We start from the raw sequence: 20,742 nt of genomic DNA, 5'->3' as shown, positions 1-20,742 counted from the left end.
CAAAAGCAGAAACACCCAGAATTTCTAGTGAATGGTTTTGTTATATCCATACAGTGGAATACTCATCAGCAATAAAAAAAAAAAGAATGAAGTACTGATGCACGGCTAATCCTAGAAAGATTACGCTCAGTGATAGAAGCCAGGCAGAGAAAGGCTACATATTGTATGATTACATGTATGTGCAATGTCCAGACGAGGCAAATTCATGGACAGAAAGCTGATGAGTATTTGCTAGAGTGGGGAAGAGGGACTTGGTGATGACTGAAGGATATTAGTTGGGAGAGGTAATAAAAATGTCCCAAAATGACTGATAGTGGCACATGTCTGTGAATTTACTAACAACCGTTGAATGGTACACTTCGAATGGGTGAATTGCTTGGTGTGTGAGGGCTATCTCAATAAAGTTGTTAGAGAAAGAGAAAAAGAAGTCTTGCAACCAATTAGTACTTCAATTACCAGGAGGCTGAGGGCCCCGTGGCCAGCCAAGTGGTATCGTTTAAGGGCAGGCCTCCCAGCGCGCGGGGAAAGGTTAAACGTGGAGTCAAGCACTGGCCCGGGAAGCGCCAGCGTCTGGCGGGGAAGGGCAGGTCCCAGCTGACCTCCGGGCGCTGGGCAGCACCTGGGCCCCCACGCGCCCCCCTCCGCCTGAGTCACGGCGCCCGAGTCCCCACGCGGAGATGCGGTGAGCGCGGCCGGACGCTGCGGGCCGGGGCGCAGCGTGGGCCTCTGGGCCGCCCAGCGGCTCCACACGGAAGCCGGGCGGGCAGCGCGCTCTCTCCCGGCAGGGCTCGCAGACCGGCTCCTGCGCGGCGGGCGGCGGCGGGTGTCCCCGCGTCCTGCGCCCGCCGCCCTCCATGGCGTTTATCCGGAAGAAGCAGCAGGAGCAGCAGCTGCAGCTCTACTCCAAGGAGCGGTGAGCACGGGGCCGGGGCGGCCCGAGCGGGGCTGCGGCGGAGAGCGAGGGACCAGGCTTGGCGCCCGCTCCGAGGCAGCGGCCGCGAGCACAGTCGGCGCCCGGGAGAGGGCCGCGGCCAAGCCCCGAGTTGGGGCAGAGGCTCGGCCTGGTCGGGGCTGAGACCACCGGGGCAGGAGCCAGGCCGGCCCGGAACCCACGGGGAGCCCGGCCGGCCCCTGCGGTCCCGGCGGCTGCGGCCCGGCTCACCCGGAAGAGGCCGCGCGGGTGCGGGGCGGGCTCCTCGCGGGCGCCCAGCACCTGAGCGCCAGGGCTTCCGCGGCGCACGAGCCCTTGGCGTCCCGGGGGAGGTTAGCAGGAGAGTGAGAGCGAGCTCGGCGGACACCCCGCGTTCTCACTGCATCCCCCCCACTGTCACTCCCGCCCCCAGGTAGCCGACGAGAGGTCGCAGCCCTGCCCGGGCTCCACGGGGTTCCAGCCGGGCCACTCTCGAATCGGTGACCCAGAGGCTGCACCAGGGTGGGGGTGTAGACCTACACGCCTAACAGCACAGCCTTTTTGCTGCCAACTTCCACTTCTTCAGACTTTGTGAAGCAGATGCCCTACTGGGCCGGGAGGAGGGCCACAAACAAGGCCTCATTCTGAGAAAAGCCAGGGTCACCCCCCCCCCCCCATGTTTTCTCCTAACTAACCAGTGAACCTCACCATAGGAGGAGGCTTTGCATTCAAAAGCTTGGTGGGGGGCACTGCAGTCTCCTCCCCACCCCGGGAGGGACTTGGGGTCCCAGTAGGAGCTAAAATAGCCTCAGGGCAGTGCCCTCAGAGTTCCTGATCCTCAGTCTCCAGGGGAAGTGTTTAATAAGAAAGCTCACTTCTGCCCCAAAGTATACCTCCCAGTGCATTGATGGCGACCGAAACAACTGGCTGATCCCGGGGCCTGGAGTCCCTGGGGGCAGTAGGAAGTGGGGCTGAATTATTTTACACATATTATTTGAGCAGTGGGAGCTAGTTATGTCGGAGTGCTGCTCACCTGTCACGTTGTGTCCTCAGTTGGACACCAACAAAGCAGCTTATACATGCAAATGCAAGTGTAGGCTCTAAGGTTTGTGTGAGCTTGCAGCATCCACGCTTGTTTTACAGATGTTGCCTGAGCCTGTTTGGTCCAAACGTTCATATTCCTTTCCAATCTCTACTGTTGGCCTGGCCAGCATATCCGTAGTCTGAAATTTTGTCTCCCTAGTGTAGAGAAGGAGATAAAGATAACCAAAAATCATCTTGGATATGGCTTCCAATAACATCTTGGCGGTATGATTGGGTTTTATCCGCAGAAAGTCTTGCTTATTCCATCATAATGGCCACAAAGTACTCACACCTGCAGAGGTTCTTCTGCCTTCACTTGTAATGCTTGTTTCAGGCGGAAAGAGCTTGAATAGAGTTTGTTCTATATTGTAAGACATTCTGGTATTCTGTGTTAAATATATGAATGTTCAAATTTACATTGTAAGAACTCTGAAACACTTTGAATTGCCTTCACGTTCTATGGCCCAAGAGTCATTTGTAACAATTCCATTGCTTGGTGGATATACAGGAAAACCTGTTTTCTTTAGATCTGCCAGGTATTTCCATGGCAGTAATTTGAGTTGTATTTGGTTAACTTGTACAGCTCTGCAATGTCACACAAGTCTGCACTTACGTGTCAGTGTATAGTCGGCTTTGTCAGGATTCATTGATCAGATGTGACAGGCTAGCAGGACCCGACAGAACTAGCTCTCACAACCAAAACATTTATTCATCAGGCAGGAGGCAGCAACTGTGCCTGAGCACTGGTAATCTGAAAAAGTCAGTGCCAGGTACTTTATATTTATTTGAAGCCTACTTGCTGACTGCCCTAATTCTTTTATATATATATATACTGAGTGGCCAGATTATTCTGATCTCTGAACGCATAATAATCTGGCCACTCAGTGTATATCCTATATAATAAAAGGCTAATATGCAAATTGTCCCCTTGACCAGGAGTTCGACCAGCAGGCAGGCCAGCCAACCGCCCATGTCCCATCCCCCTGGCCAGGCTGGCCGGACCCCACCCATGCACGAATTCATGCACCGGGCCTCTAATATATAGAGAGGCCTCTAATATATATGAGTGGCCAGATTATTATGCATTCAGAGATCATAATAATCTGGCCACTCAGTATATATATAAAAGAATTAGGGCAGTCAGCAAGTAGGCTTCAAATAAATATAAAATACCTGGCACCGACTTTTTCAGATTACTGGTATATCAATATATATTATTGATTCCATAGAGCAGTGGTCGGCAAATTGCGGCTCGCGAGCCACGTGCGGCTCTTTAGCCCCTTGAGCAGGGGTCCTCAAACTTTTTAAACAGGGGGCCAGTTCACTGTCCCTCAGACCGTTGGAGGGCCGGACTATAGTTTTAAAAAAAAAAACTATGAACAAATTCCTATGCGCACTGCTGGCCCGGGACGAGTCGGCTGCTAAGCAGGACAGGCAGCGGCACCCGGCGGGCCGGATAAATGTCCTTGGCGGGCTGCATGTGGCCTGCGGGCCGTAGTTTGAGGACTCCTGCTTGAGTATGGCTCTTCCACAAAATACCATGTGCGGGCGTGCACGTACAGTGTGATTGAAACTTCGTGGCCCATGCGCAGAAGTCAGTTTTCGGCTCAAAAGAAATTTCAATTGTTGTACTGTTGATATTTGGCTCTGTTAACTAATGAGTTTGCCGACCACTGCCATAGAGGAAGGGAGAGGGAGAGAGGAATGGAAACATCAATGATAAAAGAGAATCATTGATTAGCTGCCTCCTGCACACCCCCTACTGGGGATTGAGCCTGCAACCTGGGCATGTGCCCTTGCCGGAATCAAACCCAGGACCCTTCAGTCCGCAGGGCGACACTCTATCCACTGGGCCAAACCGGCTAGGGCTACCCTAATTCTTTAATGCTCTCTGCCACATGGCTTTGCAACTTTGGGATGGGTAGGCTTGAACCAGGATGCTGTCCGTAGAATATCAGTTTGAATGACAGGAATCTGTCTCACAGTCAGATGTGGGCTAGAATCAAGCAGTCTCTTTATAAATCTTAGAATTCATGCCTAAAGACAAGAATATTTCAACCAACTTTGTTCAGCCCCAAGTTTACTATTTTTGCACAGATTTTTCATGGCTCAATCCTTTAGGTGTCAATAAACACCAATTTGCAGAATGATTGATATGGGTCATTGGCTCAGGCATATATCCAAGAGAACTGTTACTTTCCTTGGGACTGTTTCATGAAAGGCCTCACCTCTTCAGAGTTAATGAGTTCATTGGCCCTTCTCATGCTGCTTTAGAGCTTTTAGATTTCTACTGCTACCAGATAGTGACCCCAGAAAAGGAAAAACTTGAAATTAGCATTTATTTCTTTTACTGTTAAGTTGATGCTGGTGCATTTAGAGTAAGTGATGTTTCTACAAAGTAGAAGCATAGACTGGCAGATTCTTAGATTGGTGGCTTGGATCAAGGTGGTGGTAGAAGAAATGGAGAAGTGGATGTATTTTTTATATTTTTAGGAGGTAGCATTGACAGGTCTTCGTGTGGTGGATTGCGTAGGAGGTAATACAGGAAGAATCCCAGCTAGAGTTGTCAGATGAACAGTGAATAATCTTTTGGAATAAGCATATCTTGTGCAATATTTGACACATTTATACTGAAAAATTTTTGTAACTTATCTGAAATTCAAATTTAGGTGTGGTCATTTTTATTTACTAAACATGGCAGTCGTACTCTCAGGTTTCTGGTTTGAACAACTGTAATTAGTGCCATTTATTGGTGATGTTTATAAAGAGATGCTTTGATAATTTTCAGTATCAGAAAACAAAGAGATACTTGGCCATTCAAATTAGGTACACTAGTATCCTGGTTAAGATTTATTTATTTTATTTTTATTATTCTTTTTTTAAATATATTTTTATTTCAGAGAAGAAGGGAGAGGAAGGGAGAGAGAGAGACATCAGTGATGAGAGAGAATCATTGATTGGCTGCCTCCTGCACTCCCCCTATTGGGGATCGAGCCTGCAACCGGAATTGAACCTGGGACGCTTCAGTCCGCAGGCCTATGCTCTGTCCATGAGCCAAACCGGTCAGGGCCTGGTTAAGATTAAATGGCAGGAACCATATTGATTTTCCTGTGTGTGTGTGTGTGTGTGTGTGTGTGTGTGTGTGTTGTTTTTAATGTCCCTTGCAGTTGTTAAAGAAGATAAAGGGAAAACATTTTTAAGGACAATTATATATCTTCCTGTGGAATTGTTGTACACTCATGTGTACAGCAGGTTAGCAGATGAGGATATTCTACAAACTGTTGCTATTTAAAATATTTGTTTTAAGATTAAGATAGGATAATTGTTCAGTGCTTTTTATCTTCATGTCTAGAAGTGGTGTGGGTGGACTAAAGCTATTTTCTTCTTGGGTGATGTAGAGATTTAGATGGTTAAGGCATGTTCCTACTGGGGAAGAGTCAGAGTTTTCTCTCTAGTGTCATAGAACAAAGTTCCTAGCTATGGCTTGTAAGCTGCCATTCCAGGATGAAACATTAGTGATCGTGAATTCTGTATTGGGCAAACATATTATATTAATAGTTTTACAGGCATTTTTTAGACTTCAGCTTTGCTTCACACATTCTCTGTGTGTAATTCTCTTGGTTATGCTAATATTAAATTTCTTGGCTGACATTAAATGTCTTTTGCTTCATATGTTTATTTTATCAATTGATTATGTATTCATTATACTTGTAAGAGAGCAAAGTGGTTATACTCATTTGTTTTATTTCTAAAACTGATCATCCTATTTTTTAAATGTCTTTATGGGATATACCAAGTGTTGAAAATGGAGATAAATTGCAGAATCGGTACTTACTTAATCAGGACTGCTGATGGGTTGAAAGAAATTATATTAAGTTTATTTATTGTATTTAGATCTTCTATTTCCTTAATGACTTTTTTTTTCTGATTGACTAATCAATTACTGATAGATGCTTCATGATGCAAACTTGACCTTGTATTTCTATCAATCTTTGCTACATATATTTTCAGGGTATGTTATTAAGTCTATATAAGTTTAGAATTGATATCTTCTTAGTTGAGTCTTTCATCAATATATAATGAACTCTTCTAGTAATGATATTTTTCTATTTGTCTGATATTAATATAACTATCAATTTTCTTTTGATTATTTGCATTATTTAGAATTTTTCATTCTTTTACTTTTAACTTTTGTGTGTCCAAAGGTTTTAGACATGTTTCTTCTAAAGCTTATAGTTGGACTTTCAAATAATTTATTCTGATAACTTTTTCTTTTGGGGTGGGATTTTATGATTTATTCATTTAATTTTTAAAAATCAAGATGTTATACTTTAGTAGGGATGGAAAATAGACAAGGCAAGTAAAGAATACAGTGTGTTAAAGAATGGTAACTGCTCGGGAGGGAACACAAGGCCAGGAAGGGGCTGCCAGTGTGAGTAGAAGACAGGGATACACGGCTTCAGGTAGAGCGGCCGGGAAAGATCTCACAGAGAAGGCCACGTGTGAGCAGGAGGTAAAGAAATAGGGCTTCCTTTTGTCTGTATGTCTTCACATGTATGAATTTGCATCCAGAAGATAATGATGAAGACTAAGAGGAGCTCAGAAGGGGCTCAGGGAGCATGCTGTAGGAACTAGTCTAGGGAGAGGAGCAAGTGAGCAAATCGAGGCAAAGTGGGTAGGCCGCAGTCACGTTTGGTGAACTGAAAAAAAATTCTTCTAGGTCCAGTGTATTTGGGATTTTTTATTTATTTTTGGTATAACTAGACTAAGCACAAGTTTAGGCAGGAGTTGGGGACTCAGGTCTTGGGTGTATCCCTCACTCACACCCTTTAAGCTTAGGGTAGTGATAATATTTGTCTCATCAGGTTAGTTCACTTACATTTATTATTGTTACAGATATATTTGGATCCATTTTTACTTTTTTATTTTGTCTTATTTTTCCCTTAGTTTGAATTAAGACCCTGCTTTTTCCCTTTCATTTTTCCTGAAGCATATGGAAGTAACATATTCTGTTTTTCTAGCACTTACCCTTGAATTTTAATGTTTATATACTGAAGCTAATCATTCTTTTTACCGTCCTCCGTAATAATATAAGGACCTTGGAATAGTTAACTCCTGTTGTCCCATCCTAAATTATAACCTGGCATCGTCCAGAATTTTCAATCTGTATCTGAAAACTATAAACATTTCAGTTGTCCCTCCTTATCCAGTGGGGATATAATGTAAGAACCCCAGTGAATGCCTGACACTGCAGATAGTACCGCATCCTGTATATACTGGGTTTTTTCCTATACATGCAAATACTTTACCGTTTCTATTGCATTGCCAGCATCACTACTCGTGCATTTTAGGGCCATTATTAAGCAAAACAATGGTTACTTGAACGCAAGCACTGCACCCCCACAACAGCTGATGTGATAACTGAGACAACTACGAAGTGACTAACAGGGTGGGAGGAGATGGACCAAGAGCTGATTCACTTTCTGAGCTGGTCCCGGGGGAAGGCACTAGATGTCATCACGCTACTCAGAACAGCGCCACCATTTACAACTTAGGAGTTAATTGTTTCTGGAATTTTTCATTTCATATTTTTAGAGCATGGTTGACCTCAGGTAACTGAAACCACAGGAAGTGAAATTGCCAACATAGGCGGTGGGGTCTGCTGTATAATTGTCTAGTTAATGCTTATCTGTTTTACATGCATATTTAGTTCAGCATTCTTCCTTGCATATCACATCTTCCATTTGGAATTACTTTCTCTTTCCTGAAGAAATATCTCTTAGAAGTTCCCCTGATAAGGGTCTGGTGATCGTAAACTAAGTTTGCTTTTGTCTGTCTGGACGTGTCTTTATGCTATCCTTGTTATAAAAAAAATCAGTTTTGCTAGATGTATAGTTCATTCAGCATTTTGAAAATTGTGCAAACGAAGGCAAATGGCCAGGGAATATGCTTGCTGGAGCAGCCTTCCTGGGAGGAAGTTTAACTGAGAAAGGGTTAGGAACACATGTGCCACGCCCCCTGCTGCAGCACTTAGCTGCCGCGCAGGGACGGGCTTCAGACTCCAGGAGAAACTGGGATCCCAAGGAGTAGCCTGGGCTAGGATACAGGAGAGCTGAACTGCGATGGAACCTTGGCTCAGCATGTCCAGCTCAGTTTTTGTGGCTGTGGGTTTTGGCCTTGCCCCTTTCCTGGCTTGATTGGGGGCTCTCTCAGCCTTGCACTTGGGTCTGTATGATGTGGCAGGATGGGGCAGTATTTGTTGTATCTATGTTCATGGTTAGAAAACCACCAGCCCTTTCTCTGGTATGATTAAGACACTGGGGTCCTAGCCTTGTGGTTGACCAGGACAAGACCATCGCAGGTTTCTATGGAGCTTTTGCACAAGGCCACCTTCTATTCTGGTAGACCAGCCTGCAGTAAACCCATATCATTTAAGTTTAATTGTCCCTGTAAGTAATGTCTTTTCACTGGCTGCTTTTACAATCTCTTTGCAGTGTTTTGATGTTTGTCTATATAGAGATGTCTTCCTAGTCATCTTGATTGGGGTCCTGAAGCTGAAACAGTTTTGGAACTATCTGGACTCAAGCCTTTAACTTGGAATACTGCTTTTCCTCGTTCTTTTATGCCTTATAACCACTCTTTAATATTTATTTTTCTGTGTTGTGCTGTGAGTTATTTAAATCCATCTTATCATTTACTAATTTTCTATCTAGTTGCCTAATTTCCTGTCTGTACCATTAGTTTAAGTTCAATCACTGTATTTTTACATTTCTAGTTTTATTTGGGTCATTTATAACTGCCTGGTCATTTTTAGTATCATTTTTTATTTTTCAATTACAGTTGACATACAGTATTACATTAGTTTTAGGTGATTAGACATTACATAATTTACTAGGTGATCATCCTGATAAAAGTGTTAATAGTGAGCATTTTACATTGAGCTCTAGCAGGTTAGCCTATGATTAATTCTTATTCATGAATTTTAAAATGTAGAACGGGCCAATAAGAGTTGCTGGTTATTATATTAAACTGGTTCTTGTTCTTGTTAATTTTAATTGTGAGTTATTTTTCTTTTGGTTCAGATTTTTTTAATGAGCAATATCTTATTTCATCGGTGTAATTTCTTCTTTGTAAGGCTATTAATTATAGTCCTTTAGCCTTTTCTTCTGTTCTCTACATTGTCTCTAATCCTTCAAGTGGTGTTCTTCTGCTTGTTTTGGTTTAGTTCTTTCCTGTGAGAGGCTGGTGATCTTGAATTGTCCATTCATATTTAAGTGTGACGTGTGTAATCCCGTGTCACTCTGGGCAGGCCTTCTCTGTTGCTCTTCCCTATGGGATGATGTTGTAGAGAACCTGGCTCTTTCAAAAATCCATAGGTCTTTTTTCTCCTGCTATTTACTTTTTTTCCCAAAATCAAACCAACAGACTGCTGCTGGGAGTTATAAAGTAATGATTGTAAATACTAAATATGACTGGATATATATATATATATATATACATATATATATATATATATATATATATATATATATATATATATATATATATATATATATGGGCATAGCCAGCTGGTCTGTGTGTTGTCTTCCTGTTGTTGTTGTTGTTGTTGTTTTTGTTTTTTTGTTTTTTTTGCTTAATCACCCTCTTTTCGCTCCATAGTCCTGCTTTCCCTGTGCTGATCTGTAGTTTGAAGCCTCTTTTTCAGTTTTTCTATAGAAAAACCATGTGCCAGAGTGAGATAAGGATAACCATCAGGGGAGGAACCTAGACCACTCCTCATTCAGGCTCCCCGTCACCCACCCCGTGCTTCATCCCTGCCTTCTTAGGGCCTGAAACCTGCAACTTTGGACTTTCTGGAAGTCCTGAGACTGGTCTTGGTTTTCTCCTAATTCGTACCTTCCCTGGAAGCACCTGCTGTTCTGGTTTCAGATCACTCCTGATTCCTCCTATCTGCTTCCCATTTCTTACTAATTTGTTGAGATCTCTCATCTGCTTTTATGTGTCTTACTAATTTGTTGAGATCTCTCATCTGCTTTTATGTAATTTTCTTTAATCTGTGGGTTTTACCATTGAAAAAAATATTTTTGTTCCCCTTTTAAAGTGGAGTTTCCAGAGGAAACAGAAATAAATATATGTTTAATCTGCCATATTTAATCTAAATATCTTCCTCCATCACACGCCAGAACTTCAAGACCCATCTCAAGTCCACACTTCTGATGAAAGCTTTTCCCTGTAACTCTAGATGCTGTTGATATTTCCTGCTTCTCACCATAAAACAAACAAAACATTTGTTTGCAGTTCTTTGTCATATATTTGTTTCTGTGGCCATACAACTAAATTTATACTTTTCCTTATCACCTTAATTTATTTTTAAAAGTTAAAAGCACTCAAAAATTTAAAAATAACTATATTTCAGTCCCATTCAGTTCAGTTTACTTACTTATTAAATACTCATTGTGTACAAAGCATTAGATTGGTTATTACAGGGGCTATTGTAGGAGTAGCAGGATAAATTCATCTAATCATGAGTCTTGATGTTTGAGGGTTTGCGTGTGGTGGGGAAGAGATGGGGAAATACGATAAAAACTCCACAGGTGGGAAAGCTCCAAGTTTTTTCAGGCAAGAATACATTTTATGTCATGACATTTTGGGTTTTTCTAAAGAAAAAGTAAATCTGCCTGGTGAAAATATATTTATTTATTTTAGGCATAGCCAGCTGGTCTGTGTGTTGTCTCCTCCTTACTGGATAGCAAGGAATGCCTGGCATATAATCTACACTTAATAAGCATTTGTTGATTTAATAAATGGAAAAGCACTTTGGGAACGGATGCTTTAAATATTCTGTTTTCTTATACTTAAAAAAAATAATAATAAACATGAAGTATCTTCCTGCCCCTCAATTTAGATTCTCCTTGCTCCTGCTTAACTTGGAGGAATACTACTTTGAGCAGCATACAGCTCATCATATTCAGCATAAGGGCAGTCAGAAGGAAAGGTAAGGAAGATTTTGGTATCTCTGTGGACGAGCAAACCTTTCTGTTGTCTGATATTTTAAAAATTAAATGTATGATCCTGGAGGTTTTTTTCATCCCTTCTTTTGTATTGGGAATGTAATGAGAAGAGGGGGATTTATAAGTTGTTGTCATACTTCGAATATTTTCCAAAGCTAAGAATTGGTGTGTACTAATTCCTTCCAGGTTGTGAGTACCTCATATCAGCTGGCTAGGACTCTGATTCATTCCATCACTATTTTCCTAGATCCCTTTTGTACTTAACACACTCAATTATTTGGGTTACGGTGTTATAAAGTAATGATCATAAAACACAGAATGGTATAAAAATCAGTACCTTCAATTTTTAAAATGTTCTTTGTTAAGAAATTCTAGATAATAAACACAGAGGAATGATAAAAATTTCAATCCCCAATGAGTAATGGAGATACATTCATTATGTAGATGCAAATTACAACTCTTGGGTGAAAACATGTATTTTGTAAATAAAGTTTTATTGGGACACACACACACACTCATTTGTTTATGTATTGTGTGTGGTTGGTTTCCTGCTACAATAGCAGAGTTGAATGCTTGTGACAGAGTTGAATGCATATGGCCTGCAAAGGAAATAAATATTTACTATCTGGCTCTTCATAGAAAAAGTTTGCTAACCGCTGATCTAGAGAGAATCTTCAATGTCTGCTAAACCAGCAGGTGAAAAGCTGCTGATAAATTTTATAATGGATATGTCAAGGTTGACATCACCTGAACCCACCAAGCCCCCTGATATGAAGGGAGCACATGTGCACTGCCTCTGAAGCATTCTTGGCAGAAAATCAAACCGGAATCTGGTTGCCTTTTAGTTTTGCAAAATTCATAATGTGGGAAAATGAAAATTGTTTTAGAGTAAGAGATATAAGAGGCATTATCAATTAAAAGTAACATGGACTTTGGATTAGGATTTGAACAAACCAACTATTAAATCCTATTTAGGAAATAGAAAAATTTCCACACTGACTGAATACTGATGACATTAAGGAATTATTAATTATTTTTAGGTGTGATAACGATAGGTTATTTATTTAATGAGTCTAAGCGATTTGTTTATGTTAACAGTTGCAGAAGCTAGATAATTGATACTTGCAAGTTTTATATTCTGTATATTACTGTATGTTAAGAAATTTCCATAAAAGTACTTCTTAAGTTATTATTAGATAATTTAGGGTGTTAGAAAAGTAAATGCATTTAACAGCAGGAAAAAAATGATGTAAAATCAATGATGTGAAAAATCCTCTGAGGACAAAGAATTGCAAATTAAATCATATGTATTAAATGGATGAGTCTCCTCATCCATTTAATGCATATATATTAAGCACCAAAGATAGAAAGCTAAAGAAATAGTGCTGCCAACAAAAGAACAGGGAGTGTTACTCTGGGTATGGTAGGAGGAAGGGGTTGGTACTCCGACTATAAGACTCTATTTCTCAGTGTGATTTATTTTTTTAGATACTGTAAATTTCCAACCATTACATTATTTAAACTATACAGGGATGCAGAAATAAATCCAAGAAGTGGAATTAAAAGCCCTAAATCTAACATTTGAGTTGATAGTCCTGAAAATTGCTTATTATTATGAATCGAATTTTTTCCTGAATTCCTACATACCCCAAAATCACCATTAAAAGCATTTTATGAGATAATTTCAAACTCTTGTTTATTTTTTCATTATGATAAGTAAAAAAAAAATCTCTTACATGGTCAATTTTATATATTTAGTGTTGCCTTCTGAATAGTTCTTTTAGATATAGGGAATTAAAAGTCAAAAGGATTTACTAGAGACAGGGTAGTATCAGTGTGCCTTAAGGATCAGCTTTCTGATCCTAGTTTCCTTTCAGTGTAGTTGTGAATTCCAGGTGAAGTCATACAAATGAAGTGCATGGGACGGAGCTCACCAATGTTAGAATACATGCAGGTTTTGTTAGCCTCTAGGAGATGAGGACAACTATTTTGCTATATTTTCCAACCTTTCATACCCTTCTCTTTAATTCTGTTGTTGATCTTTCATTAATTTATGTATTATGATTCTTTTGTGACTTTTGTTAATGTTCATTAATAATAATCTTTTACACTTTGATCTCTAGGAGAGTCAGAGGCTCCTTAAAAATATGTTCAAAATCTGTTATTTTTGAACCAGATGCAATATCCCAGCCCATCATTAAGGTAAATGCATTGTAAAAAAAAATAGAGGCATTCCTATTCTTTGTGTATATGTTACCTTTGCTTATTTTTACATTTCTCTCTCGATTTTATCCAGATTCCTTTGAGAGATTGTATAAAAATAGGAAAACATGGAGAAAATGGAGCCAATAGACACTTTGCAAAGTATGTCATCATCACTAACTGTTTGATTTCATGTCTACCAAAAAAGTATATATGTTTAATAACTTTTATCTGCATTTTAGGGCAAAATCTGGGGGGATTTCACTCATTTTCAGTCAGGTAAGAGTAACATAGTAAATGTTTTGTTCTAACCTGAATGAACAGTTTATGCGTGTGTGTGTGTGCGTGTGCACAAGCACGCACGTGCACATGTGGGCTTAAGCATAATTAATTATTTGTAGGAATCTCAAATGGAGGTCATTGGAGTAAATGTTTGAATGCTTTTAAATAATCACTGAGAAATATATACTTTCAAAGATGTGATCCCTAATGAGATCCTTAATGTTTACTAAGTGTGTGATTACCTGCAGGCTTGTGGTTCCATCTTTAGGAGTTCTGGCCATGTTTGAGGGTTGAAATGAAAGGACTGTGGTTCCTCCTGTGGCCTCCTAGTCATTGAGAAGGTGGAGGCCAGCAGCACACCACTTAAGTGATCTCAGCCTGAGCATGCTGACAGCCAAGCCAGCGACTCAGAATGTGTAACCTTGTATAATTATGATGCTTGAGGTCATGACTTCTTATCAATTCCAAAGCCACTTGATATACATTTATGCACCCAGTACTGTGCCTAATACTGGCAATACAGAAATAAAGTGAAACATGGCTTTTCTCCTGTTATATACTTAATTTGTCTGTAGATACTTGAAAAATTGGAAATAAGAACGGAATAGAGATCATCTACCACTTTCTTTTGCCTCTGACTTCACCTTCATCTTTAAAATGAAAGGGTTAGAGGAGATCAGTGTTGCCTCAGCTATCAGTGAGAGCCCTAGTTCCTTGAAGTGTTCAAAGAAAAATCTTTCTGTGATCAAGTCAGTGTAGGAAATGCTGTGGGAACAAAGACACACAGACTCGGGACTTGACTCAAAGCCTTAACATACAGAAGTGCATTGAGAGTCCAGGAGGCGAATGGTTAGGGGCAGAGAGTGCTCCCAGTGGTTTTCAGATCACCAAGACCTTTGATCATGGAACACTTCTTAATGTCTACTGGAGAGTCTGTTATAAAAGCTGGGAGATACCAGACTACGTAATTTCCTGCATCTGTATCCATGATTCCATTGATTTCAAGGAAGAAAACATTTCACAGGCTACCTTGGACTTTATGCTGTTGTAACTGGCATATATGAAAAACAGTTACATATATGAAAATCTATTACTTTGGGGAAGGAACACCATTATTATTAATTCTGGGCTGCCCCTGTCTCTCCTTATTTCTGTAGTATCATTCTGCATCTTTGCCTTATTCTAGAAGGTCTGTATCTTGAAGAAGTACTTTCTTGGTTTCCACTAGAAAAAAAATACACATTTTGGTTAAATTTTAATAACTTTGGGCTTAGAAATAAAGCCCCCAAATCCTTCTACCTATTTTAAATAGTTTGTAGAAGAGGTCTTATATTAAACTCAAAATCAGCTTAATACCAGGGGGTAACTAGACACAAGCTACTCTTTCAAGTATCATTTAAGCTTCCTGGTTAAGTACAAACCTAGAAATACAACTTTTTTTAAATTATTATTTATTAGGTCACAATGTTTCAGAAACAGTGTAGTCTCCCCTTATCTGTGGGGGATACATTCCAAGACCCCCAGTGGATGCCTGGAACTGCAGATAGTACTGAACCCTACATAGGCAATATTTTTTTCTATGCATCATATGCTTTCACTTAAAGGAAGCACTTTACAGCTTCTCTTTGGTATCTCTGAGTTGTCAGCATCGTTACTCTTGTGCTTGGGGCCATTAGTAAGTGAAATAAGGGTGACTTGAGCACAAGCACTCGGATACCGCGACAGTCTCCTGATAACCGAGGAAGCCACTCAGTGACTAAGAGTGGGGAGCGTATACAGTGGGGCTATACTGAACCGAGGGACAATTCACATCTGGATGGTTTGGAGAAGGAGGGGATGAGATTTCATAATGCTTCTTAAAACAGCACACTTTCTAAACTTATGAATTGTTTATTTTCCATTTAATATTTTCAGACCAAGGTTGACTGCAGGTAATTGAAACCACGGAAAATGAAACCATGGAAAGGGGGGATAACTGTATGTTAGGTCCCTTGGATTTAGGGAGTTTGGCTTCCAAATGTTCTCTTACTGTCAGGATAAAGCGTGTGTGTGTGTGTGTGTGTGTGTGTGTGTGTGTGTGTGTGTGTAAATAATAGTTTTAATTTATGCACTCTGTAAGTATTATACTCAAGGTTTTAGAGATATAGGGAAGAACAAAATATCTGGAGCTCCTCTCCCCTTGGATTTTACTTTTCATTAAGAAAACAGACAAGAATTAAATATCTTCTATGATGTCAGGCAGCGATAAATGACATGAAGAAAATGAAAACAGGACAAAGGGATAGAATAGGACAAGGGACACATGCTCCTCTGGATAGAATGGTCAGGGATGCCTGATGAGAAGGTCCCTCCTCTCAGAAGGCGTGAGGGAGTGAGCCCTGCGATTATCATAAGAAATGGTGTTTGGGGCAGAGAGGAGCCTGGGAGAGGCCCTGAGATGAGAATGTCTCTGGCAGCTGGGAGGCGCAGTGAGGGTGTGGTGCCTGGACCGTAGGCGGATGAGTGCTAGGAAGGGAGATGAAAGCAGTGGCAGAGACCATGTCATGGAGGGCCTTGTGGGCCAGTCAGGAATTAGACTAAAACACCAAAGAGAAGTCCCTAGACAGAGAAGGGACGTGATGTGACTTGTGTGTGTTTGTAAATCTCTCTGGAGGCCAGGTGGAGGATATGCTGTAGGGACAACTGTGTGAAGCAAGGAGACCCGTTGGTGTCAGAAACCCGGTGTTTTAGAGCAGGATGATAGCAGTAGAATTGCGAGGGTGGTCAGTGTCTGGATTGTTCTGAAGAAAAACGTAACAGGTGTGCGATGGACTAGTTGCAAACATCAGGAATGACTTGGCGAGGTGGGTGGTCGTGCCCTTTATTGTGATGAAGGAGCAGCTTTGCTTGGAATGTGACCTCTCAGAGGAGAAGTCTGGCAGCATTTAGAAGCACTTGTCTGGGCTTCAGAGAAGCTGGAAGTCAGCAGGTTCCAGATTCCTTTCTAAGCCCTGGGACTGGATGAGGTTTCCCAGAGACCAGTGTGGGCAGAGAGGCCTGGGGAGGCCCTGCGGCTCTCTGTAACCTCCGAGGCAGGCAAGAGAGAGAGGGAGGGAGGGAGGAAGGGAGGGAGGGAGAGTGAGTGCGCAGGGTCGGAAGGAAGACCAGAGGAGCATCGGGTGAGGTCGGGAGAACCAGGAGCAGGTGCCTGGGGAGCCAAGTGCAAGCTGCGCCAGAGCATCAGCTCTGTCACATGCTCTGGGAAACTAGTCCAGGACGCCCTGCGGAGGGACTCTCGCTGGACTTGGTGATCTTGTGCATCTTCTATGACCTTCCAGGAGTGTTCTCAGTCACGTGGTTCGGGGGAAAACCTGTCCTGGGCCCAAGAGGAAGTGAAGTGGGCTCTTGCACAGTTTTACCATAGAAAGGAATGGAGACATGGCAAGGCGAATGTGACCCCCTGGAGAGGTGTTTGTTTTTTTACTATGGTTTGTTTCCAGTGGGAGAGAGTGCCGTGTATCATCACGGGAGCAAAGTGAACGGCTGCTGGGTGGGGGAGGTTCATATCTGTGCCCTAGGAGCGTGCCTCATCTGGGAGCCCTGCAGACCCTCCGCCCCAGCAGGAGAGAAGGCAGGCAGAGAGGTACCCGTGTGAGGACATTGCTGGCTCTGGCAGATGGTGTTGCTTGTTTGACACAGTTACTAACACGCAGTGGAAGGACAGGTGGCCTGGTAAGAACACTGTGTGACCAGATCACCTCCAGGGAAGAGAAGTTACTTGGTGTTAATGAATGTATTTCATGCCACTGATTGGTTTTACCCGTTTTTTTTTTTTTTTAGAAAACTGGCACTTATATTAGCTTCCTTCACCTATCTGCTTGGTTACTTGGTACACATGATGATGCCTTGTTGCCTTGATGCATTTCTTTTTAATTTAATATTTGTTATTTTAACATCAGAATCTTAAAACTGCACTGATGTTAATGTAAGCGGTTTTGGAAAGTGGAGATTGTGTAACAATGATTTAAATTCAATTAATAATAACTGAATTTATAGTAACATATGACGATGAAAATTTTTATTTTACAAATATTGATTTGTTTTTCTCAGGTATATTTCATTAAAGAACACAACATTGTTGCACCATATAAAATAGAAAGAGTAAGTAAAGATTTTCATTTATTCCCAGGAATTAATATAGTGCTTTTGAACAATAAGATTTTGTGACTTATTGACACCTTTAATAAAATATAATAATGGGTATTTAAAAGCTTGTTACCTAACAGTTACAACAAAATTACCCCAGAGAATCACAGATTTTAGTCCAAGAGATTTCAATGAACTTTTTGACTTAAAAAAGTGTTTAATAGACAAAAAAGAGCTTAAGTTATTAGAATAAAAATTGAAATCGAACATATATCATTTATAAGATTACTGCATATTGTTGAGAATTTGTTTTTTGAGAAATATGGGTTATAAAATACGCTTATTTGAGAGCTCAATAATAACTTACAAATTCTCTTAATTGGGTGGAAGCTATGAGTAGACTTGAATACAGTATCTGTGAAGTAAGCTTAGACATCACATTTAACCATTCTGTGTTTTATTTAATTCCTTATGCTTCAGCTTAATGTACAGTAAAGGGATAATTCTACCAAAAGAGAATTTTACAGGACCTGGCGTCAGGGCTAGTGCTCCTTATACTGACACCTCTGTGATAGGAAAAGTCGCCCTCTCTGGGGAAACACAGGCTGATCTCAGCCCAGTTCAGGCCAGCCCGCAGTTCCTCACCAGCAGCCTGTGGAGTGCGAACTCCCTGCGGTGGCCTTTGGGTTTTCTGTACAAGGAATAGTTGCATGCACCAGTTAGTCCACAACTACGAATACTGAGATGTAATGGGGTGGTGCTGTTGGATTTGGGGCAGGATAGTTCTTTATTGGGTGGGTCTGTCCCTCATACAGCCTATTCCCACCCCAAAAAGCCCTAATACACTGTTTCCCCATTGTGTGTGGCACCACCTACCCCCCCCCCCCCCTCCGCCGCCAAGTTGAGAACCACTGCCTGGGGTGCTGTCCCTCTGAAGGCTCTCCTAATAGCCACCTTGAAGTGCAAAGCTGCACTTGGGCTGTTGAAAAATTGTCAGAGGAAATGAGTGAGGTTGAAGCGAAGAAGAGGTCTTCTATTCCAATGTGAATTAGAAAGCCAAAGGATCCTCAGATTTAAAAGGGGGGGAGATAGTGACATCAACGGTGATGTCAGGTAGGAAGCCCCAGACTCTCGTCCCTCCCATGGAGATACTTCAGCAACCATACATGGACCAGCTCCCTTCGTGAGCAATTCAAAATCAATGAAGAGCCTGCTGCACTGCAGGTCGGCCTCATTGAAGCTGGTAGGAAAATTAGTAGCGCCCCTCCCCCCCTCCGCCACCACCAACACAGTGCCATGTGACTGAGAGGAAACTCCCAGCTCCCCTCTTCTCCCTGGGGAGGGAAGGACAACCCTGGGCCATTGTCCACTGTTCTGACTTTCCGGGGCAGCTGCCTGAGCGACTGCTTCTGTCTTGCCTGCCTTGGAGCATTGACAGGACCCGGCCTACTCTAGATGCAAGAACAGGCTGGGCATCACGCTGCTGCCCCAGAGGACCTGAGGACAGCAGGCAGAGGCCTGTGCAGCGAAGCAGAGTCTCCCAGGGGCGGGGGGGGGGGGGGGTGTGCGCAAGAGAAAAGGAGAGCATGGGACACACAAAATTAGCCATCACAACATATATGCACCCAACCTCAATATATGCACCCACACATATGAAGCAAACATTGACAGAATTGGAGGGAGGCATTGACAGCAACACAGGAATAGTAAGAGACTTCATGCCCCACTTCAATAATGGATGGATCATCCAGATAGAAGATTAAAGAGGAAACGGAGGACTCACCACTATAGAGCACATGAGCCTAACAGACACATAGAGAACATTCTTCCCACCAGCAGCAGAATACACATGCTTAAGTACACGTGGGACATGCTTCAGGGTTGATCACATGTTAGGTCACAAAACAAGCTTTTTGCTTTATATTGAGTTTTAGAGAGAGAGGAAGGGAAAGGAAGGGAGAGAGAAACGTTGATACAAGAGCACAACATCGATCTGCTGCCTCCTGCACATCCCCCACTGGGGACTGATCCCTCAACCTGGACATGTGCCCTGACCTGGAATCAAACGGGCAGTGTTTCAGTGCATGGAACGATGCCTAACCAACTGAGCCACACTGGCCAGGGCCAAAGCAAGTTTTAATGAATTTAAGAAGATTGAACTCATACCAAGTGTCTTTTGCAACCACAATGAAGCAAAACTAGAAATCGTAGCAGAAGGCAAATTCACAAGTATGTGGAAATTAGCACTCTTGAGCAACCAGTGAGTCAAAGGAGAAATGTAAAGGGAAATTTAAAAATATCACAAGACAAACAAAAAATACAACAGATCACAAAAGTACAGGATGCAGCAAAAGCAGTACTAAGAGGGAAGTTGGTAGTGATAAGCTCCTACATTAAAGAAAGAAGGATCTCAGACGTTAAAATCTAACTATACACCTCAAGGAACTAGAAAAAAACAGCAAACCAAGCCCAAAGTTAGCAGAATCAAGTGCAGAATGAATACAGCAGTAAATCCGATGGGCTCTGCTCCCTGGAGCTCTCGTTCTGGGTGGCAGGAGGGAGGACACACCAGGTGGATGCGTGTGGCCTTCAGCCAGGGATTTGGAAATGCTCTTCACGCAGGGTTTTGACGCTTCATCTCTGTTTGTATGCTTTTCCCTTTTTGGTAGGGCAGAATGGAATATGTCTTTGAATTGGATGTTTCAGGGAAAGTGGAAGATGTTGTGGAGACGTTGCTTCAGGTAAGCCAGTGCCTAACTCGGGCTTTTACTGGGCTGAGAATTCAAAACAAACTCAGGCAGAAACTTAAAAATTTTATATTTATACATCTTACTGAAACCCTCATTTCTTTTATAAACATGAATCAGATTTACTTGATTATGTTGACTTTGAAAACTGTATATTAGGAAGAAGCCATACATATATCAGAAGCGATCTTAACTGTTACCAAGTAACAGATGTTTGCTGTTATTTCATTGCTTCTAAGGAAATACCTTTATATCATCTGAGAGAAAAAATAAATTCATGTAATATTTATAATATTGTAGCTTCACAGAGCATCCTGCCTTGACAAACTAGGGGACCAAACTGCTATGGTAAGAGTTTCTAAAGGTCTGTATCTTCATTATG

The 20,742-nt window shown here is 41.8% G+C and overlaps 1 protein-coding gene across 4 annotated transcripts in view; it reads left to right on the top strand.

Annotated features, from left to right (window-relative positions):
• Positions 1–516: 516 nt before the first annotated feature.
• Positions 517–20,742, top strand: part of NSMAF (neutral sphingomyelinase activation associated factor) — a 45,201-nt gene continuing 24,975 nt past the window's right edge. For 2 of the 4 annotated variants that reach the window (XR_013959301.1, XM_080646325.1), the window contains exons 1-8: positions 517–913; positions 10,899–10,988; positions 13,128–13,206; positions 13,301–13,368; positions 13,449–13,485; positions 17,578–17,628; positions 20,283–20,354; positions 20,661–20,708. Coding sequence is in view for 3 of the 4 variants with exons in the window: in XM_080646325.1 (XP_080502451.1) it covers positions 855–913; positions 10,899–10,988; positions 13,128–13,206; positions 13,301–13,368; positions 13,449–13,485; positions 17,578–17,628; positions 20,283–20,354; positions 20,661–20,708 (504 nt within the window). In the remaining variant the exon portion in view is untranslated. Of the gene's footprint in view, positions 914–10,898; positions 10,989–13,127; positions 13,207–13,300; positions 13,369–13,448; positions 13,486–17,577; positions 17,629–20,282; positions 20,355–20,660; positions 20,709–20,742 lie in introns of those variants that run through there. The other 2 variants (XM_080646326.1, XM_080646327.1) reach the window with 2 other exon arrangements.

This window comes from Plecotus auritus (assembly GCF_963455305.1).
Source record: "Plecotus auritus genome assembly, chromosome: 11".
Lineage (NCBI taxonomy): Eukaryota > Metazoa > Chordata > Mammalia > Chiroptera > Vespertilionidae > Plecotus > Plecotus auritus.
The sequence above is the reverse complement of the archived record's forward strand: the minus strand, read 5'-3'. Positions and strand labels throughout refer to the sequence as shown.